This window comes from Mobula hypostoma, chromosome 11 (assembly GCF_963921235.1).
Source record: "Mobula hypostoma chromosome 11, sMobHyp1.1, whole genome shotgun sequence".
Taxonomy (NCBI): Eukaryota; Metazoa; Chordata; class Chondrichthyes; order Myliobatiformes; family Myliobatidae; genus Mobula; species Mobula hypostoma.
The window spans coordinates 100,664,453-100,687,683 of NC_086107.1; the positions used below are offsets into that span (position 1 = coordinate 100,664,453).

Consider the following 23,231-nt stretch of genomic DNA (forward strand, 5'->3'; position numbering starts at 1 on the left):
TTTTCCAAGCAGAGCGAAGCACCAACTCTTTAATTTTATACTCCTGAAAGTAGAGACCACGGACCTTGGGTTGGAACCTTGTGGTGGTTCGGGTCCAAAAGATCGATGGCAGCGTTGTATGCCGAGGGCGACATCGGGAAGGGACAACTCTGTTTTAGTAAATTTTTCCAGAAATTCCTGAATGTTGTCTCCTTCTGCCCCCTCGGAAATTCCATGGATACGTATGTTATTCCTGCATGAACGTGCCTCCAGGTTCGTTAGTCGAGCTTGAATAATCTCCTGAAGTTCCAGTGCGTGGGAAAGAACCTCCTGGGCCTCAGCCTTCCATTCCTCCACTTCTGTCACCCTTGCTGCATATCCTCAACTCTGCCTGTTATTTCTTTTAAGTCACCAACAATAGCATTCAACTTCAGGTTAATTTCTTCTCTGAAATCCACCAGTTCCTTCTTTAGAAAACCCAAGGTATCACGCAGTTCTTTTTTTCATGTCCGAACGAAGCGCCTGTATTTCGGCCATGATGTTAGCATGAACAGCCTCCATATCCTCGTGTTCAACTTGGTTGCTAGCGCTGACGTCAGTGTCCTCACCGTCAATCAGTATTTTATCGCTTGCCTTTGGGTTTTGTTGTGGTTTTCCTCTTGTCTTTCATTTGTTCCCCCTTTCACGCTACAAGACTCACTTTTCTATTTAAATAACTTTCTTATTTAGTGGGAAATAAGACCATCTGGGAGCCCTTACTGATTATGCTGTTGGCTGTATCTGCTCCATACCGGAAGTCCGACTCAAGTACTTTTATTGAAGTATTTAAACTTATGGTTACTTGTCCAAGTTTAGATTGGATATGATCACATGTAAGAAAATATTTTATTAACATCTGATTGATCCTTTGGAATGCAACACTTTTGACGTGTAGTCACCATTTTAATCTTGGAAGTAATGGTTGCCTTAGAGTGAGACCATTCTCTAACTTGATCAGCATATTCCCAAAAAAAACACAAGAAGGACTTAACAACTTCTGAAGCTAATGAATAGCTTGCTGTTTTCTTATCAATTGATAGCACAGCCGATTTGTGTGATTTGTTTTAAAATATTGGAACTTATTCAGAAGAAAGTGTGCTTGAGATGTTGACTTTCTGAATAGCTGCTTTAATCATTTTGTTTCCTGCCTTTTTTTTTGCTGATTATGAATATATTGATAACAGATTTTAGTTTGGGGCTTTGCACAAATGTTAAGATACTGGACCAAAAGCCTGGATTACTAAATGTAATACTTGACCAATTAACAAATTAACAATGTGTTGCGAGTGCTACAATACACAAGTAATCCAGGTTGAGTTGCCATCGGCTCCTGACATTACCTGATTATCCTCCTGATCCATTCATACCAAGAACTGAATGGCAATTTGTGGTTTTTTGTTTGACTCACTAATAGCTAAATGTCCAGAAATGGCTGCCTGTGACTTTTGGTTTCAGTAAGCATGGAATAAATTATTATTATGTTGGTTTATGGAACATTTCTCAGTGTTAATTTGATTAGTTCTTGTCCTGTCACTCCAGCACCTTTTTAACCAAATAAAACTGCTGTACTCTCAAACAAGGTGTGACAGTATGTTGTTGCATGAGATGTTGGGGCCACTCAAAAGTAATTTAAAGGAGAAGGATCCAGGCAAGTTGTAGGTTGAACTATGTCACTAAATCAAATTTATTATCATATGCACAAGTACTTGTACAGATAGGAGTAATTAAAAACTTGCAGCAGCCACACAGCAACATATAAGTAGCATTCAGTGCATTTTAGTGCAATGAAGTCAAAATGGCCATAATGTTACTAAACTGTTGTGATTAGGGTTTTGCCAGTTGGTTCAAGACTGAATGGTTGAAAGGAAGTAGCTGTTCTAGAACTTAGTGATGTGGGGCTTCTGTACCTCCAGCCTGTTGATAGCGTTGCTACAGCAGAATTTTGTATACAAAGACAGAATTAGAAGATGGAGGTAGATTTTTTAACTCTTGATAATGATAGCACAAATATAACCTATGTCTGGCTGTTAGACTGACAAAGAGGGCTCAAATTAAGACTGATTAAGTTAGCATGGGTCATTAAAAAAACAAAATTCAACAGTCCATTTTTACAAAATCGAAGTCAGTGAATTTATCAAATCAAATCAAGTTTGATTATCATTCTAACCATACATAGATATAGCTGAACAAGACAGTGTTCCCCTGGAGCCAAGGTGCAAAACATTCAAAATAGCAAGGAAACATTCAAGATAGCAAGTAACATATTATTACCATATACTACCCTGAGATTCATTTTCTTGCAGATATTTGCAAGAAAATTAAGAAATACAACAGAATTTATGAAAGCTAGACATAATCAAAGACTGACAACTAATATGCAAAGAATATATATTCTGCAAATTAAGAAAATACTAAGAAGATGAATTTTAGGGTCCTTGAAAGTGAGTCTGTAGGTTGTGGAATCAGTTCATAGTTGTGGGGAGTGAGATTATCGATGCTGGTTTAGGAGCTCGATGGTTCCTGAAGCTGGTTGTGTGGAACCAAAGGTTCCTGTACCTCCTGACCAATGGTAGTAGTGAGAAGAGAGCATGGCCAGGATGGTGGGGCGTCTTTGATGGATACTGCTTTCTTGTAGTAGCACTCCTTGTAAATGTGTTCTGTGGTGGGGAGGGCTTTGCCTGTGATGGACTGGGCTGTATCCATGACTGTCTGTCGACTTTTCTGCTCTTGGGCATTGGTGCTTCCATACCAGGCCATGATGCAACCAGTCAGGATACCCTCCACTGTGCATCTATAGAAGATTGCCCAAGTTTTAGATCATGTGTTGAATCTGTGCAAGCTTCTAAGAACGTAGAGACACTGTTGGTGGCTCTTAGGTGCTGATACCAGGACAGATCCTCTGATGTGATCATGCCAAATAACTTAAAGTTACTGACCTTCTCCACTTATGATCCCCGAAAGAGGACTAGTTCATGAACCTCCAGTTTCTTCTTCCTGTAGTCAATAATCAGCTTGGGTTTACTTCTGTTGAGGGAGAGGTTGTTGTTTTCAATCTCCGTCCTACGTATATACTGATCAATCTTCACCATTGGAGCTGTACTTAGCCACACAATCACAGATGTAAAGCAACTAGAGTAGGGTCTAACCACACAGCCTTGTGGTGCACCTGTGCTGATGGTGACTGTGGAGGAGATGCTGTTGTTAAACTCTACTGACATGTGAGGAAATCGAGGACCCAGTTGCACAGGCTTAGCTCATGGTGCATAGTGTTTAGTTTCAAGGGGATAATAATGTTGAATGCTGAGCTGTAGTCAATGAAGAGCATGCTGATGTAAGTATCTTCATTGTGCAGATATTCCAGAACTAACAAAATGGCATCTGCTCTTGACCTGCTGTGACAGTAGGCAAAATGGAGCAGATCCAGCTCACACCTCAGGCAGGAGTTGATGTGCTTCATGGCCAGCCCCTCAAAACACTTTGTCACAGTGCTACAGGAGGCTAGTCATCGAAGCAGGCTACCACATTCTCCTTTAGCACCTGTCTGGTTGAACCCTGCTTGAAGTAGGTGAGTAACTCAGACTACTAAAGCGAGGGGTTGAAGATGTCCGTTAACACTCCAGCCAGTTGATTAGCATAGATCTTCAGTACTTGGCAGGTATGCCACCTGGGCCAAATGTTTTCCACGGATTCATTCTCCTGATGAATGTTCTTAGGTTGACCTTAGAGACTGAATCTTGTTATACAACATTTGCTCCAATTGAATGATTTTATGTATTTTGTCAGTTGATATATTTCAAATACTCAATTCAAATATAGAAAATGCTGGAAAGAGAAGCCAATTGAAACCCTTTGTTAGAACTAGAAAAGAGAGCAAGTTGATTTTAAGTTGTAGAGAAGGTGGGACGGGAATCTGAATTGGAAGTATACTTATTATCACTGTCTTAGTACAGTGAAAAGATATAAAGTTATTTTAAGTTACAAAAATAAATAGTTCAAAAAAGGAATAATGAGGCAGTGTTCATGAATTGTTCTGAAATCTGATGACAGAGGGGAAGAAACTTTTCCTGAATGATCAAGCTCCTGTGCCTCCTCCTGACAGTACTAACGAGAAGAGGGCATGTTCTGGATGGTGAGCATCCTTGATGATGGATGCTACCTTCTTGAGGCACTGCCTCTTGAAGATGTCCTCAATGGTCGGGATGGTTATGCCCGTGATGGAGCTGGCTCTGCAGCCTCTTGTTGTGCATTGGACTGTCCATTCTAGGCTGTGGTGCAACCAGTCAGAATGCTCTCCACTGTACATTTATACAGAGTTGCAAGAGTCTTTGGTGACATACCAGATCTCCCCAAACTCCTAATGAAGAAAAACCACTGGCGTGCCTTCTTCATGATTGTATCAATGTGTTGGGCCCAGGATAGAACCTCGGAGATTTGATACCCGTGAGCTTAAAGCTGATTGCGCTTCCCACTGCTAATGCCTCAGTGAGGACTGGTGTGAGGTTTTTGTGATGTGATTCAACCAGCTGATCTATCCCACCTCCACAGCCAACTCTGATCGAATGAGGCCAAGGTTGGTTAACGTATAAACCAGATCATTTTTTCAACAGCTAATGAGGGAAGTTAGAAAGAGAGAACACAAAGTAATGTAGAAGTTGTGAAATGCAGAGCTGCAGGAAATGTCTAGCAGGTCAACCCATCTTGGTAGAGATGGAAAACTAAGCCAGTGAAGATGATCTAAGGCAGAACTGGAGAATTCTGTTAGGCAGCAACAGAGAGCAAAGTATCTGAAATTGTTGATTAGATTCCAGAAGGCTACAGCGTGCTAAGACAGAAGCTAAGGTATGTCAGTTGGACTTTGTTATGACAGGACAAGAGGCCAAACACTTGTAGATTGGAGTGGGATGGAGAATTAAAGTGGCTGACAACAGAAGGCTCAGGATCATCTTGTGGATTGTACTCGAGTCGTCTTTATATGTTAGTTTCCTCCAGTGTAGAAAAAGCCACATTGTGAACATCAAAAGCAGTACACTACATTTGAAAATGTCCAAGTGTGTTAGATGTATCAAATAACTTTATATTAATCCTATTTACCAGCAGTTGGGCCATTGCATTGGCAATTCAAGTGCTTGTCTAGGTGTTTTTTTGAATGTTGTGGGATTCCTTCCATTCCAGACTGCAATCAATCACTGAGTTGTAAAATTCTTCTTGGATCTCCTCCAAACCTTTTGCTACTCCTTACCTTATACCTACGTTCTCTAGAGTCATAGTCATAGAGTACTGCACCACAGAAATGGGCCTCTTAGCCCACCTAGTCCATGCTGAACTATTATTCTGCCTCGTCCCGTTGACCCATACCTAGACCATACCTTTTATACTCCTCTCATACACATAATTATCCAAGTTTCTCTTCACTGTTGAAATCTAACCTGCATCCACCACTTCGCTGGGTGCTCGTTCCACCCCCTCACCACCCTCTGAGTGAAGAAGTTCCCCCTCAGGTTCCCCTTGAAATTTTCACCTTTCACCCTTAACCCATCACCTCTAGTTCTATTCTTACCCTACTTCAGTGGAAAAAGCCTGCTTGCATTTACCCTATCTAAACTCCTCATAATCTTGTATGCCTCTATCAAACCTCCCCTCATTCTCGTACGCTCCAGGAAATAAAGTCCTAACCTATTCGACCTTTCCTTATAACTCATGTTCTCAAGTCCTGGCAAAACCCTTGTAAATTTTCTCTGTACTCTTTCAATCTTCTATCTTTAATGTAGATAGGTGGCCAGAACTGCACACAATACTCCAAATTAGGCCTCACCAACGTCTGATACAGCTTCCCAATATCCCAACTCCTGGTCTCAGAACTATGATTTATGAAGGCCAATTTAACAAAAGCTCTCTTTACAGTCCTATCTACCTGTGACACCATTTTCAAGGAATTATGGATCTGTATTCCCAGATCCCTCTGTTCTACTGTGCTCCTCAGTGCCCTACTGTTCACTGTGTCCTACCTGGTTTACCCTCCCAAAGTACAACACATTATATTTGTTTGTACTAAATTCCATCTAACACTTTCAAAATGTTGGAGGAACTCAACAGGTCAGGCAGCATCTATGGAAAGGAATAAGTAGTAGTTTTTTTCAGGTCGAGACTCTGTCTGGACTGGTGTACTTAGTAAAGTGGCCACTGTGTACTTGCGCTACCAATATTTTTGCAGGCAGGTTTGTTAAAGATGTTGGGGAGGGTTTAAGCTAATTTACAGGGAGTTGGGAGCTGGAGTGAAGGGTCTCAGAATAGGGACAGATGGTAAAAAAGCAATGATAGCGTGCAGTCAGACTGTCGGGAAGGGAGGGCAGATGATCAGGGTGAGTATCAGTGTATTAGGGATGCAGAATCAAAAAGGGTAGCAAGTACAGTACTCAGTACACAGAGAGTATGAAATAAGGTGGATGTTCTTGTTGCACTTCTTACAGATTGTTGGGTATGATGTTGTGGCCATCACTGAGTTGTGGCGAAGGATGGTTGTAGTTGGGAACTGAATGTCCAAGGTTACACATTGTATTGGAGGTATAGGAAGGTAGGCAGAGAGAGTGTCGTGGCTCTGCTGGTAAAGAATAGCATCAAATCATTAGAAGTATGTGACATAGGATTGGAAGATGTTGAAACCTTGTGGGTTGAATTCAGAAACTGCAAGGGTGAAAGCACCTGAATGACAGGTATATACAGGCATCCAAACAGTAGCTGGGATGTGAACTACTGATTATGATGGGAACTAGAAAAGGCATGTCAAAAGGGCGATGTGATAGCCATGGGAGATTTTTAACATGCAGGTAGATTGGGAAAATTAGTTTGGTAAAGGATCTCGAGAGTGAATTTGTTGAATGCCTACAAGGTGACTTTTTAGAACAGTTTGACGTTGAGCCTACTAGGGGATCAGCTTTACTGGATTGGGTGTTATGTAATGAACCAGAGGTGAGTAGGGAGCTCCTAAAGGAATGCTTAACAGGCAGTGATCACAATATGATTGAGTTCAACTTGAAATTTGATAGGGAGAAAATAAAGTCTGATGTAGCAATATTTCAGTGGAGTAAAGGAAATTACAGTGGTATGAGAGGAGAGTTGGCCAAAGTAAATTGGAAGGAGATGCTGGCAGGGATGACAGCAAAGCAGCAATGGCTTGAGCTTCTGGGGAAAAATGAGGAAGAAGGTGCAGAATAGATGTATTCCAAAAACAAAGAAATACTCAAATGGCGAAATACTACAAAGGATAACAAGGGAAGTCAAAACTAATGTAAAAGCAAAAGAGAGGGCATGCAGCAAAGCAAAAATTAGCGGGAAGGTAGAGGATTGGGAAGTTTTTAAAAACCCTGCAGAATCGTTAGGGGGAAAAAGATGAAATATGAAAACAAGCTAGGAAGCAATATCAAGGTGGATAGACAAAAAGCTTTTTCAAGTATATAAAAAATAAGATAGATGAAAGTGAATATAGAACCGCTAGAAAATGAGACCAGAGAAATAATAATGCAGGACAAGGAGATGGCAGGTGAACTGAATGAGTATTTTGCATCAGTCTTCACTGTGGAAGACAGTAGCAGTGTGCCAGGCTTTGAAGGATGTGAGGGAAGACATGTCAGTTCAGTTACTATTACAAGGGGGAAGGTGCTCACAAAGCTGAAAGACCTAAAGGTACATATGTCATCTGGACCAGATGAACTGCACCCCAGGGTTCTGAAAGAGGTAGTGGTAGACATTGTGGAGGCATTAGTTATAATCTTTCAATAATCTTTGGACTCTTGCATGGTTCCGGAGGTCTGGAAAATTTCAAAGGTCACTCAACTCCTTAAGAAAGGAGGGAGGCAGCAGAAAGGAAATTATAGACCAGTTAGCTTGACCTCAGTGGTTGGGAAGATGTTGGAGTCAATTGTTAAGGATGAGGTTATGACACTTGATGGCAGAGGACAAGATGGGACGAAGTCAGCATGGTTTCCATAAAGGAAAATCTTGATTGGAATTCTTTGAGGAGGTTGCAAGTAGGATGGATAAAGGGATGTTGTATATTTGGACTTTCAGAAGGTCTTTGACAATGTGCCACACATGAGGCTGCTTACCAGGTTAAGAGCTCATGGTATTACAGAAAATTTACTAGCATGGTTACAGCATTGGCTGATTGGTAGAAGGCTGCGAGTGAGAATAAAAGGATCCTTTTCTGTTTGGCTGCCAGTGTCTAGTGGTGTTCTGCAGGGGATGGTGTTGGGACCACTTCTTTTTATGCTGTCTATAAGTGATTTAGATCAGTTTTTCTCAACCAGTAAATGTGCAGATTATTTTCTAAACAGGGAGAAAATCCAAAAATTTGAGATGCAAATGGTCTTGGGAGTCCTTGTGCAGAACACCCTAAAGGTTCACTTGCAGGTTGAGTTGGTGGTGAGGAAGACAAATGCAATGTTAGTATTCATTTCAAGAGGTCTAGAACATAACAGCAGGTATGTGATGCTGAGTCTTAATAAGGCACTGGTGAGGCCTCACTTTGAGTATTGTGAACAGCTTTGGGCTCCTTATCTAAGAAAAGACGTGCTGGCATTGGAGAGGGTGCAGAGGAGGTTCACAAGGATGATTCTGGGAATGAAACAGTTATCATATGAGGAATGTTTGATGGCTCTGGGCCTGTACATTTACTACTTCTACCAAAGTGCATGACCGTGCATTTTTCAACATAGTATTTCATTTGCCACTTTCTTGCCCAGTCTTCTAATCAGTCTAAGTCCTCTGCTGCCTTCCTGTTTCCTCAACACTACCTGCCCCTCCACCAATCTTGATATTATTTGCAAACTGAGCAACAGAGCCATCTATTCTGTCATCTAACTCAGGGTTTCTCAACCAGGGTTCCCTGAGAGGTTGCTCGGGGTTCCGTGAGAGATCATAATTTAAAAAATGGTCCCAATAGCGCCAATACCCTTGAATAGATGAATACCAGTGAATAGATGTTAACAACAATGACATAGGTACCACTTGAGCTTGGAGCCGAGGTGTTAATTGTCAGACCAGATTTTACTTCGTGATCTGATGATGTGTGATACTGAGATGGTCAACTGAAGGAGGAAACCCTGCTAATCTTCAGCTTGAGCATTTTTAAAATTTCATTACAAACTCACTTTTTTAAAGTAAAATAATTTCACCTAACTTAGGAAAAACTGTTTTATATGATATTGCTAGGTGTATCAGTGAAGTATTATCTATTTGATACTTTTACAATATTTCTTTATATTTATTGCAGAAGAAAAAGAATATATCTGCTTATCAGCTGTTTTGCAAGGAGTACCGGATTAATATTATTGCTGAGCATCCAGGAATAGGTAAGGGCTTTTATTTTTTTTTTACACATGACATGCAACATTAATTGTGCCTCTGCCATTTTCTATTTTTATTTCAGATTTTCAGCATCTCCCAGTTCTAGCTTTTCATGCTAGCTTGTTCATTATGGGGAGGGTGAGCAATACTCTTTCCTATATTAGATTCTGAAATAAGAAACAGGAGAAGGGACTGGTAGAACAGGTTAAGAAATAACTGACGATAAGAAAATAATTGATCCTTGTTCCCCTTGTGATCAGGAATTGATCCTTACTGTTTTATCATGGTATCCTCTAAAGGGGGCTGTTCAACTCATCCTTGTTGCCCCATTATCACAGCTATTCAATTAGTTTTCTCCCTTTCAAGATTGCATGCAGTGTTGCTTTTAGGCAGTTTATTTCTGACATCTCCTTACATAAATTTCTTTCCTCATTGCCTTTCATATTTCTTCTAATTAAGTTAAATCTTTCAGATGAGTAGGGTGGAAGTTTATGCTAAGTGAGAATATGTTCCAGGAGGGCTTAGAAATGCTTTTCTTTCTCACACCAACACCGCCCCCCCCCCCCCGCCAAGCCACCACTTTAACCATGCTCACCTCAATCAGCAACTTGTATCTGAGTTTACTCCATGCATTATGCCCTGTCCCACTAATGCAGTAGATGCAGATGCAGTACTTGATGCTGTACCTCAGTACCTTGATATGGCACAACATTGCAGGCCAAATGGCCTGTAATATGCTATAGATTTCTATGTTCAATGGTGCATGGCGCTTTGAAGGAAATATAGAGAGATGCATCTCGTCATTGAAGAAATTAATTTATATCCAAAGTGGCTTTAGTACTGTGTGGGAAACCACTACTGTATATAGGCAACACAGGAAAAACATTATTGAAGGTTAAAAGTGATTGCCAGTGAATACTGTAATCATTTTTCACCCAGTTATAGCTTATTCTATATAATTTATAGGTCACTTTCTTTGACGTGGGTCTTCAGTTTCTTACTGAGCTGATCATGTGGAAATCGCATGAGCGTCAAATGAAAGTGATAAATTGGGTTGAACAAATACCTTGGAGATTCAAACTAGTGAGCTTGCACTTAATCACTCCATTGTGCATTGCAAATTCTGTGCTTAACTTGTGTCAAAATTGAATCTGAGCTGTTCAGTATGGGTGTGACAAGCTAATCATTTACTAGAGTGGACAGGCGTTATTGGTAAATGAGGACATCAATTTAAGATCATCATTAAAAGGTGGTCTTAATACTTCATTTTGATCCAAAGAGTTTCAAGGACATAATTGTTTAATGGAAGAAGAATCTGCATATGCATCCAACAAAAAAGTGCATAAGTCTAAAGGGAAAGATGATGTTTGTTCAAAGTTCAAGGTAAACTTATTATCAAAGTACATATATGTCACCATGTACTACCCTGAGATTCATTTTCTTGTGGGCATACACAATAAATCCAATAACTGTAATAGAATTGATGAAAGACAGCCCCAACAGGCCAGACAACCAGTGTGCAAAAGGCAGCAAATGGTACAAATGCAGAAGTAACAATAATACTATAAATCCAGATACATCTATACCCAGACGTGTCTGCGTCCAGGTTGGAAAAATCCAGACGTGTCTGTGACCAGGTTGGGCAGTGCTCTGGTCAGCGTCTGTTCTCCATGTTAGGGGGGCTGAAACTTAAACCTAGCTGTAGGTATAAAAAGCAATACTGTTTCACTTTAGAAATGGAGATATTGGTAACGGAACAGAGTGAGATGGCCACTGACTGGGGATCATCAAGGCATGCCCGGAGCTAGCGCTGGACATCACTGTAAGCAAACCGCTAGTGGTGCACTGCTGGATAGGCGGGCAGGCACTGGGAAACCTGAAAACGCTACTGCCAACATTCCAATTAGCCCACCAGCACCACAGGCTGCAGCTGCTGCAAGTGTTTCTCAGGGGAGCAGTCCACTTACATCTGAGGCCACTCAAACAGTTAAGAGAAGAAAGACACGCATGGTGCGGCCATTAGAAGTAAACACATTCAAAGCTCTGAGATTCATTTCTTCAAAGATTTTCCATGTGAAATTGTTCAGAAACGTTCTGGATTCGCTGACGTAATGCGTATGGCTTTTCAAAGACAGTTGCATCCATCTCTTCAATACTCAGCTAAATTAAGGCTTTTCGGCAAAAATTCTGGGGTTCGTATTTTTCAGGACCCAGCTGAAGCATTGCGTTTTATTAATTCTTTCCCTGACGAGTCTGAAGTCTGAAGTTTAAATGATTTACAATTGTTTGATTGTCTCGCGACGTAAGGAGTGATGAGGTTGGATGATTTGTTGGGTATTGAAAATCTTTGCCTTAAAATGTACTTTTACACAGTATTATCTACATAAATCTTCAGGAAGCCACAGTACTAAACACCAGTAGAATAATCCGAAAGTTCCTAGCAGTTGACAAATAATCGTACTTGGCTATGCCTGTACCTCAGGTTTTATCAGCTTGAGCTGAGAAAAATAATATGATAATTAATAAATATCAAGAACATGAGATGAAGAAGTTTTGAAAGTGAGTCCATAGGTTGTGGGAACAGTTCAGTTTTGGGGTAAGTGAAGTTGAGTGAAGTTATCCCTTTGGTTCAAGGGTCTTATGGTTAAGGGGTAATTACTGTTCCTGAACCTGCTGGTGTGGGTTCTGAGGCTTCTTCACCTTCTTCCTGATGGCAGCAGTGAGAGGAGAGCATGTCCTAGGTGGTGGGGGTTTCTAATGACGGATGCTGCTTTCCTGTGACAGCATTCCGTGTGGATGTGCTCAGTGGTTGGGAAGCTTTACCCATAATGTACTGGGCTGTATCCACTACTTTTTGTAGGATTTTCTGTTTAAGGGCATTGGTGTTTCCATATCAGTCTGTGAGGCAGCCAGTTAACCCACCACACATCTAACGAAGTCTGTCAAAGTTTTAGTTGACATGCTGAATTTTTGCAAACTCCTGAGGAAGTAGAGGCACTGCTATGCTTTCTTCATAATTGCACTTGTGTGCTGTGCCCAGGACACATCCTCTGAAATGATAACACTGAGGAATTCAAAGTTGCTGACTCTCTCCAATTCTGATCCCCTGATGAGGACTGACTCATGGACCTCCAGTTTCCTCCTCCTGAAGTCAATAATCAGCTCCTTGGTCTTGTGGACATTGAAAATCTGGCTGAATGGTGCCACCACAACAACCTCTTAATCAATCTCTTTCCAATATGCTGATTCGTCACCATCTTTGATTTGGATCATATTAAGTTGGTATGGACTAAGGGCAAGGGAATGAGACTGGTGGCTAGCTCTTTCAGAATGTACAACGTGACCACATTGTTTATGAAAGGAAACTACTATGGATGCTGGAAATTTGAAACAAAAACATAATGCTGGAAATGCTGTGCAGCTCGGGTGGCATTTACAGAAAGAAGAATTAATTCTATAACACCTCTCCACAATTATTGCTTGATCTACTGAATTTCTTCTGTTTGTTTTATTTGATGAACCAATCTTAAAAGTAGTACATGATACCGGAGAGAGACTTTGGCTTAGGGGATGAGGTAACCAGCTTCTTAAACAAAGAAACAGCTGAAAACTCAGGAGATGGTTCATTTAGTTGTACAACAAAGTGACGTGCCATGTTTTCTGATGCAGTTTGTTGGAGGGTCAGTCCCGTGCTCCTATAAGTTGACAAGTTGTATCATTGTGTTTAACTATAACTTGGGGTCCAGCTACTTGCTGATGGTTGCGCTTGTCTTTGCCACAGATTTTGGTGAACTTAGCAAGAAGCTGGCCGAGGTATGGAAACAGCTTCCTGACAAGGATAAACAGGTAAGCCTGTCCTGTTGTTGTGCTGTATCCAGACTTCCCTTTGGAAGCTGAGCACACTATATTTTTCTTATTAGTACTATTATTATTACTATTATTATATTACTATGATTGCTATGTGGTTGGGGGAGGCATGGTAGCATAATGGTTAGTGCAATCCCTACAGCACCAACAATCGCCTATTGGGGTTAAGAGATTCTGACATTTTTAATCCAAGGTTTTTTAGACATCAGGAACGAGGCACAAAACTTGTAGCTTCACAATTGTTTTATTTAGAGTTGATAGAACAGAGGAAAACTGAACAGGCGGTGCTGGAGAAAGCCAAGATCAAAGATGGCACTGCTTTGTATTAGCTACTTTATACCCAGAGAAAGGAGAAATTCCCTTCGTATCTATAGATAAGTATTAACCAATTAGGAAGTACTTATTCAATACTGCAATATTAAATTAACCAAGGAGGAAACACTTATTCACAAAATGGAGAAGAAAGAAGCTTCCGGAACTTCCTGGAATTATACTTTGTATAGCCACTAGAGGCACATTAAACATTTATACGTACAAGGACTACTTAAAATGCAAGCAGATAATTAATTGTTAAACTGTAAGAAAATAACAATTAAATGGTTGAATCTAAGCATTAAGTAGTCAGATCCAACAGGGCTCAATTCCCCATTGCTGTCTGTAAGCACTTTATGTTTTCCTTGTGACCATGTGGGTTTCCTCTGGGTGCTCCTGTGTCCTCCCACATTCTAAAGATGTTATGGGTTAATGAGTTATGGTCATGCAATGCTGGCGCTGGAAGCATGGCGACACTTGCGAGCTGCTCCCAGAACAGTTCTGGAGCAAAACAACGCATTTCACTGTATGTTTCGATGTACATGTGACAAATAAAGCTAATGTTTAATCTTTTAAAAAAAAATTGGCACTAGCCACACAGAGTTTAGATAGATCAGAGTGGCTTGTTTGGCATTATTTTGATGATATACCTTCCATATATTTTGTGATTGGCTGGGAAGGCAAAGGTTTTCAGAGTTGATTTTAATTTTCTTCTCCTCTCTGAGATTGTGTCTTTGGAGGCAGGGTTTGAAGAAGGATTTGGTCATGATGCTCTTACTGCTATGGTTAGAGTTGACGTGCTCATAGAAGCACAATAATTACAATACAGGAGGAGCTCATTCAGTCATTGAAAAGCTTTGCCTTTTCATAAGAGCAATCCTTTGTATTGCTTCATGCTTCTTGTCTGTGGTCCTACATCTGTAAAATGCATGGTTTGATGTCTTAGCCAGTGCATTCCATGTCACCACTGTGTAAAAATTTCCTAGTGTTCTTTTATCAGCTATCTTAAATTTATGTCCTGAATATCAAAACACTAAACTACAGATGCTAGTGAGCTAAAATTAAAACAGCAAATACCAGAAACGCTCACTCAGGTCAGGTAGCATCTGTGGAAAGAGACAGCAGAATTCCTGTTGTTTAGAGTTTAAGTATCAGGTCAAATATCCTTTGTCAGAACTCTCTTCAATTTCTTTGACTTTAAGTTTTAACTCTGTTCCACTTCCCCGAAGATGTTGCCTGACCTGCTGGATGTTACCAGCATTTCGTGTTTTTAAGTGTATGCCCTCTTAGTTCTTGACCCACGAACCAGTGATAATTTTTCATGATTTTATAGACATTTTTCAGGTATTCTTTCAGCCTTCTTTAAGAATCACTCCAGATTTGAACTATTTCTGAAGTTCTTCAACACTGGGTCTGTTTGAGTAAATCTTGACAGTTCTTTATAAAGATTCATTATGATTTTCTTGCTTTTGAGCTGTATGTTTTTATTTCTAAATGCTACAGCCCCACACGCCTGCCTTTGAAGTCAGTCAGTTTCATGTGGTTGCAGTCTTGTTAATTGGACGCAGGCTTTTCTGAGAACGCTGTTAATGTATGACTGGATTGTGTCAGATTCTACAGCTAATAAACTATGCAACAACTCATTCAAAGCTAACACAAAGACTACTTATTGCTGATACAGACACATTACATAGAGAGCTTTTATTATGGAAAATGAGAAGGTTTTTCTTAAAATTCTAGGTATGGAAACAGAGGTGCCAATACTTGCAGCACAAGCAGAACAAAGCCGAGGCTATGACAGTGAAAAGGAAGCTCTCAGATTCACTGGAAGAGGCAGCTGTTAAACAGAAAGGTACTCAGCAATAAATCTGTTACATAAGGGCAATCCATCCTGCTTATCATGCACACTAAATACCTTGTGCATCACAATATCCAGTCAGAAGCTATGACCTAGAAGAGAAAATAAAACATTTAAATCCCGACTCAGCTGAGGGATTTAAAAAAAGAATATTTGATATTCACCTCCCGACCTCAGAGATGACAAAAGCTATTCCAGAATATACCAGGATATAACATTATGTTTCTCCATAGTTCCATGAAGCACCCATTTTTTTTATTCCATGGTCCCTGTTCTGCCCAGTAACAGGTTTATCTTTTTAAAATATTCCTTTTATTGGGTAGCATTTATTACCCTTATTACTCTTGTATTGTTGCTCTTCATCTGGTGAAGGTTCTCACACAATGTGTGTGGAGAGTGTTTCATGATTTAGACAGTAAAAGACCAGCGATTATATTTCCAGGTCAGGATGGTGAGTGAATTGGAGAGGTGGCGGTATTCCCACTTGTCTGCTGCCTTTGTCCTTTTTAGTGCTGAGAGACAAAGGTTTACAAGTTGATTCTTTCACTCTAAAGAAGGGGTTCCTTACCTTTTTTACATCCTGGACCAATACCATTAAGTAGGGGGTCTGTGGACCCCAGGTTGGAAATCCCTGCTCTAAAGTATTTTAGTGCATGTTTATATTATGAATGGTCCAAAAGCATATATTGCAAGTTGAACTTTATTTAACTTTAAATTCTTGCTATACTTGTTTTGTTTTGCATCGTGACATTTCGTCGGTTTAATCTACAGCCAATGTTGCACTCTGTGGATGATTTTAGCTGTAAAGCTTAGACTACAAAAGCTGAGCTTTTCCCAAGAAAGGGCAGACAGGTTTTTTTTCAAATTGTGCTCATCATGCTTAGGATCCGGAGAAATAATCATTTTGTTCTCTTTTACGCTCGTTTAATGATGAATCACAATAAACAATCTTGAATAAGGGATTTTGAAAGAAATGATGATGGGGTGAATACAACAACCATTGGGCATGGGTTCAAAAGATGAGCAAAAGGTACACGAGGCATGTAAGAACATATGTTTTTATTCAGACTAGAACTGATCTAGGAACTCACTGCTTACAGTCCTGACGAAGGGTCTCGGCCTGAAACATCGACTGCACCTCTTCCTACAGATGCTGCCTGGCCTGCTGCGTTCACCAGCAACTTTGATGTGTGTTGCTTGAATTAATCCAGCATCTGCAGAATTCCTGTTGTTTGCTTATAGAGATGGTGGATTTGGATTTTCAAGAGGGAATTGGAGACCTGAGAGGCAACGTTAAGGCCAGTTGCAGAGGGAGACACAGGTTTTGGAGTATGTTGGTTAGAACTGAGGGTATGACGGCGTTGAATGCTGAGCAGTAATCAATAAACACCAGCCTGACATGGGTATTACTATTGTCCAGGTGATCCAAGGCCAAGTGAAGAGTCACTGAGATTGCATCTACTGTAGACCTATTGTGGTGATAGGCAAATTGCAGCAAGCCCAGGGCCTAGCCTTGACCTACCTTTCAAAGCACTTCATCACAGTAGATATAAGTGCCAATGGGTGATAGTCATTGAGGCAGCTTAACCAGTTCTTCTTGGGCACTTGTGTGATTGTCACCCTTTTAAAGGAGGTGGGAGCCTTCTACTGCAGCAGTGGGAAGATGTTCTTGGACACTCCCATCAGTTGGTTGGCACAGGTTTTCAGAACCCTACTGGTACACCATCAGGGCCTGATGCCCTGCGAGGGTTCACCCTCTTGAAAGGAGTTCTGACATCGGCCTCCGAGACAGAGATCACAGGGTCACAAGATGCTCTGACATCGGCCTCCGAGACAGAGATCACAGGGTCACCAGATGCTGCAAGGATTTGCACAGGCGTACTGTAGTTTGTTCTCCCTTTCAAAGTGCACAAAAGGCATTGGGCTCGTTTGGCAGTGAAGCATCACAGCAATCAATGATGTTTTGTTTCACTTTGTCGGAAGTAATGGCCTGCAAACCCTGCCAGAGCTGTTGTGCATCTGATTCCATCTCTAATCTCAAATGGAATTGTTTTGTGCTTTTAAGATATCCTTCCGTAAGTCGTATCTGGACTTCTTGCATAGCTCTGGGTCACCAGTCTTGAATGCCACAGATCTAGTCCTCAGCTGACTACGAATCTCCTGGTTCATCCATGGCTTTTGGTTTGGTTATGTCTAGTACGTTCTCAAAGGCACGCACTCATCCACACAGATCTTGAGAAGTTGGTGAAAACTGGCGTATTTATTTAGATTCGAAGATGAATCCCTGAATTTTGGTCAGTCCACTGACTCAAAGAAGTTGTTTAAGCATTCCTTCACCTCCCTTGACCTTCTTGGTCCTCACCACTGGGGCTGCAGTCTGTAGTCTCTGCCTGTAAGCTGGGAGAAGGTACATTCAGGTGATCAAACTTTCCAAAGTGTGGGTGTGAGATGGCATGGTCTTGATGGTGGTATAACAGTGGTCAAGTGGGCTTGCTGCTCTATTCCACAGGTGATATGTTAGTGAGGAGACTTCTTCAAGCTGGCCTGGTTGAAGTCCCCCACAGTGACAGAGAAGGCATCAGCGTATACTGTTTTGTGCCTGCTGATTACAATGCTCAGCTTCTCCAGTCCTCCCAATTTCCCTTGGCAGATAAAAAGAATAATGCTTGACTGCTAGAAGTTTCAGGAAGGGTGAGCAGGATTGAGACAGAACCGCCACGTCTGTGCACCATGATGAGTTAATCATAAAGCATACTCCACTTCCTCTGCCTTTTAAAAGACTGAACTGTCCTGTCTTTGCAGAAAACGGTGAAGCCATCAGGCTGCAGCACTGTGTCCGAAATGGCAGGGGATAGCCATGTTTCCATGAAGCAAAGTACACAGCAATCTCTGTGTACTGTAATCTTTCTTTGAGGCCTTCAATTTTATTTTACAGAGACTGTATATTTGCCAGCAAGATAGTTGGGAGTGGAGGTCTAAAGCCTCTGTGTTTCAATTGTACTTGCAGACCGGCTCACCTGCCCCACTTCCGTTTTCTTAAAGGGAAACTGCACTTGCAACCTGAGTCTGTTGTTGGGATCTGTCGATTTTTGTGGATAGAAAAATTCTTTAAATAGTTTAAATATTCTCAAATAATTCTGTTCAAGACAACTACAATAGTCACATGGCTGTGGTTGTTGTAGTAGTCTTAAACAGGAATATTTGATGATTTCCATCGGAGCTGCTCACAAAGAGATGCCACTTATTGGCGCCATCTTGCCACAGAAGATGATAGGGTGGTTAAGAAGGTATATGGTGTGTTGGCCTTCATTAGTCGGGGAATTGAGTTCAAGAGTCATGAGGTAATGTTGCAGCTTTATAAAACTCTGGTTTAATCACACTTGGAGTATTGTCTTCAATTCCAGTCACCTTATTATAAGAAGGTGCAGAGGAGATTTACCAAGATACTGCCTTGACTGGAGAATATATTCTATGAGGAAGAGCTGAGCGAGCTAGGGCTTTTCTCTTCGGAGTGAAGGAAGATGAGAGGTGACTTGATAGAAGTGTATAAGGTAATGAGAGGCATAGATTAAGTGCCTTTTTCCCAGGGTGGCAATGGCCAATTCCAGAGGACATCTTGTTCAAGGAAAGTTTAGGCGAGGTGTCAGAGGTAGGTTTTTTTTTACACAGAGAGAGTGGTAAGTGCCTGGAATGCACTCCAGGCATGTGGTAGGGGATGATAATATAGGGACATTTAAGAGACTCTTAGATAGACACATGAATGTCGGTAAAATGGAGGGTTATGGGCTATATAGGAGGGAATGATTAGGTTGACTGTGGAGTATGTTAAAAGGCCAGCACAACATTGTGGGCTGAAGGGCTTGTTCTGTGCTGTAGTGTTCTATTTTTTAAGTGTGAGGACTTTGACTTTTGGATCTGAAAACAATAGGTCAGTACACTTTCACGCTGATAGAAGTGTTGGAACTAAAGTATTCGGGTCTATTGACACACACCGTGCACTAACTATGACTGATGTGAAATGTAATTAAAAATATACTAAACTAGGGAAATAATTTTTCTGACATGTTAAGCTATGCTGAGACCCAATCAGGAGCATGATGTTCAGTTTTGGACACTGGATGTCAGTATTTATTCACCTCTAGATTGTGTATATTTCACTCTCAGTCCTAAATAGTTCAATTATGAACATTGGCTAAATAAAACAATCTTGAAATTCTCTTTAGTTATAATTTCAGTAGTATCTGATCATGACTTTCAAAAAGGAATTTGGAAGTGTAGATACAAGGAAAACAATTTTTTTCTGATGGGGAATCCAGAACAAGAGGACGTCATCTTAAAACTAGAGCTGAGGTATTTTAGGATGAACTGAGGAAGCATGTTTTCATGCCAATTATAGTGGAAATCTAGCATTTACCTTCCCACTAGGCTGTAGATAATGGGGATCACTATCAGGACATATTTTATTGGGTGTAGCGGTTACTTGAAAACAAACCAAAACTGCTGAGAGATGAAGCCAGGGTACTCAACGCAGTATGGTGCGTTTCCAAATAATGAATTTCCAAATCAAGAGAGGTTTGTTCGATCCTATATTGTAAAACCAGCAAAGACGAATGATCTTGAAGAGGTAAAAAACTAGCAAAACAAAATTGATGATATAATGGTCTTATAGTGATATTAAGTCGTATAATAGCATAATTAGTGCAAGTAAGCATTCTAATAAATTCTCTATTTAACGAAGAGAAATTAGTGCAATAAACGACACTAAGCATAATTAGTGGTCAAAATAAATTAGCGGTCATAAGAAACTATCATTCCCTGGTTGCCTCTAACTCTCCACTATACGAAACGGTGTGTGAAACTTCCGGTTTAAGAAGACGCTACTGAAGATGGGCAACAGGTTACTGGTGGTTCAAAAACAAAAGAGTTCAATTAAAACCATTATTAATAACACTTTTTGAATTAAATTGCGGTAGACTATCACCGCAAGCTCTGAAGATGCGAGTGAAGGCAAAACGAATTCTTCAGAATGTGCTCTGCTGATGGTTGCAAAATCGACACACTTGGAGTTGTGCTGGTTGGAGGGGAACAATTCGGAGGGGAGTAGACTGGGACAGAGGAGGTATCATGCCTGTCTAACTAACTTGAGTGCGAGGGCGGGTTGCTCTAAACGCCAAACCGAATTGGAGAGGTTGAGTACAGCTTCTTTGGCAGCAAAATCCAGGTTCAAAGAAAATGATGGGCAACGTGTTCAAGGCCTGGAGTGACTCACTGCAGCAACGCCCAGGTCCTAATGAGAGGTATAATCCACTGTTTGGGCTATCTAAGTGTTGGCCTGTATAGATTGGGAAGGCAGGGTGTTGAGAGTTGGATGAAGTTGAATCACTGTGAGCACCGAGCCAACTTGGAGAGGTCGAGAATGGCTCCCTTGGCAGCAAAATCTAGGCCTGGGGTGATTCGCAGGCAGTGGGGATGGGTCTTAGTGCGAGGTTCGGACAATTTAAACACTGGCCCAGATAATCTGGGTACTTCTCTGTCTGTGACCTGAGGCTATGAGACTGCCCCCTGTTGCTGTGCTTCTTGTCTGTGAGCTTTGTGGCAACTTGCCCCACTAATGTGATGAACTGAATACCGAGGCTTTGGGGCTACTCCAAGGATTTGGATCTAAGGACTCAATTTGATTTGGATTGCTGTTGTTGCTTGCTTCTTCTGTTGGTATGATTTGTTTTGTGTTGTTTTTCTCTTTCTCTGTGGGTATTGGGGGGTTGGAATACGTAACCATGCTCATTTGCTTCTACCACACCCCAACCCACGTGATTACTGTAATAAATGTCCCACTATATACAATACAGACAGAAAATAGATACCTGCCTCCTACATCAGGAAATAATTAAATCAGTAATTAGTACTCTCCTTTGAGCCAGATGTTTGTGGGTTCAAGTCTCACTTTGGAGAAAATCCCAACTGAACATTCAGTGAAGTACCAAGGGAGCACAGCACTGTTACGGGTGCTTTGTTTCTGATGAGATATTAAATTGAGACCGTTTGGTCTATCAGATGATGTAAGGTATTTCCAGGAAGATTTCAAAGAAGGGCAAGGATGCTATTGCTAATATCTTGGATAGTATTTATACTTCGATAAGCATTCCACCAGCCTTTCTTTTTGTGGACAGATAGGTGCAGTTTTTTCAATATTGTAACACATATCATATTTTTTTTTGCCTGAAGGATTTTGATGGGAACCTAAGGCCATAAAAGGTGATGTATAAATCCGGGTTTATGTCTCTCCAATAGAGGTTGGTTAGTGGGATTAAGATGCAAAGAGCCATCCGTTCATACAGCAGGAAATTTGTGTGTGAGATCTGTGTCAATGGATGATGGCTGAATTCCCTCCTTGATAGGTAGCTCAGGATCGGAGTTTACAATGTGGCTCATCAACTATATCTGTGCTTTAACTGAGTGGTGAAACATGTTGGAGGGAACTGAAGACGAAAATCTTGAACAGAAACACGAGATTCTACAGATGCTGGACATCTTGAATAGCACACGCAAAATACTGGAGGAACTTGGCAAATCAGGCAGTACCTCTGGAGGGGAATAAACATTGGACATTTAGGGCCGAGTCCCTTCAGGACTGAGATGTTGACTGTTTAGTCCCCTCCATAGATGCTGCCTGACTTGCAGAGTCCTCCAACATTTTGTGTGTATTATTGAACGGAGTTTTGTGCGTAACTTCGTGAATGATGAAACTGGGGATACGTACAACTTTAAAGAAAACGCAGCTCCAGAAAAGGACAGGCAATGTGTCTTTGAGGCAGCTGAAAAGTAAGTTTTGAATTTGTCTTCTCAAAATTCTTACAGTAGTAATTTTTTTTGCTGCTCCTAGTAGATAATTTTTGGTTCAGATGGGTTGTATACTCTGTGATGCACAACATATCAGAATTCTGTGAAACAGAGCGTCTTTGCTTAGTTTTCATTTTATAATCAGTCGTTTGATTGTCACATCTACTCATTCTTTCCTTGCATCAGGCAAGCAGAACTCATCGTCGTTGTCTGGTATGGTGACACCTCAGAAGAGGTCAGCCCTTTCAGTCACATTTGGAGGCAGCAGTCAGTCCTCTCCAGTTAAAATGCCAGATGCGGACCCAATTGATGTTGCAGCGCACTTGCAGCTTCTGGGAGAATCACTGAGCCTCATCGGCCACCGACTGCAAGAAACTGAGGTGAGATGTGTGTGAAGTGATGGAAAAGATGAGAAACATCTACGTAACAACAAGGAGCATGGTAGGCACAGAATTAATTTGAAATTTCATCTTTGATTTTCCACACCATGGCCTTGTGTTCCTCATGCAAATTTTGAAGACTTCAATATCACCAAGCATTGGTGTTTTGGAGTTGGAGCAGAAATGTGTTTTGCAGCAGCAACCCATGACTATTCCAAAAATGTGTTGATGTTATTTCCTTAATGATGTCTGATGGGAACAAGAACAGAACCTGAGGTCTTCCTGTTTTTACCTCACTGCTGGATCTATTTAAGACAAGAGGGAGAAAGGAATAGAAGGGTGTGCTGGTTATTGTGGAGGAAGCCTTGTGGAGTTTAGCCCAAGTGGATCAAATGGCTTGTTTCCATGCTGTAAACGTTTGTGTAATTGTTAAGTTTTTAACAGCTACCGTCATCAAATTCTAATAACTGCATTGCAATAAGTTCTACCTTCAATGGATAGGAAGCCCTCAGAAAGCAAGTGCACATTCAGGGCTGAAAGATTTGAGTTGCTTTGAATTTATGGAGCACCTCATTATGGGCTTCAGTTCTTTCTTTAAAAATTAAATCTATTTT

At 41.0% G+C, this 23,231-nt stretch overlaps 1 protein-coding gene across 4 annotated transcripts in view; it reads left to right on the plus strand.

The window, feature by feature from the left end:
- hmgxb4a (HMG box domain containing 4a) overlaps positions 1–23,231 on the plus strand; it is a 62,483-nt gene that overhangs the window by 31,394 nt on the left and 7,858 nt on the right. For 3 of the 4 annotated variants that reach the window (XM_063062667.1, XM_063062668.1, XM_063062669.1), the window contains 4 exons: positions 9,287–9,365; positions 13,142–13,206; positions 15,280–15,391; positions 22,424–22,617. In XM_063062667.1, coding sequence (XP_062918737.1) covers positions 9,287–9,365; positions 13,142–13,206; positions 15,280–15,391; positions 22,424–22,617 — 450 coding nt within the window. Of the gene's footprint in view, positions 1–9,286; positions 9,366–13,141; positions 13,207–15,279; positions 15,392–22,060; positions 22,359–22,423; positions 22,618–23,231 lie in introns of those variants that run through there. The other variant, XM_063062670.1, reaches the window with a different exon arrangement.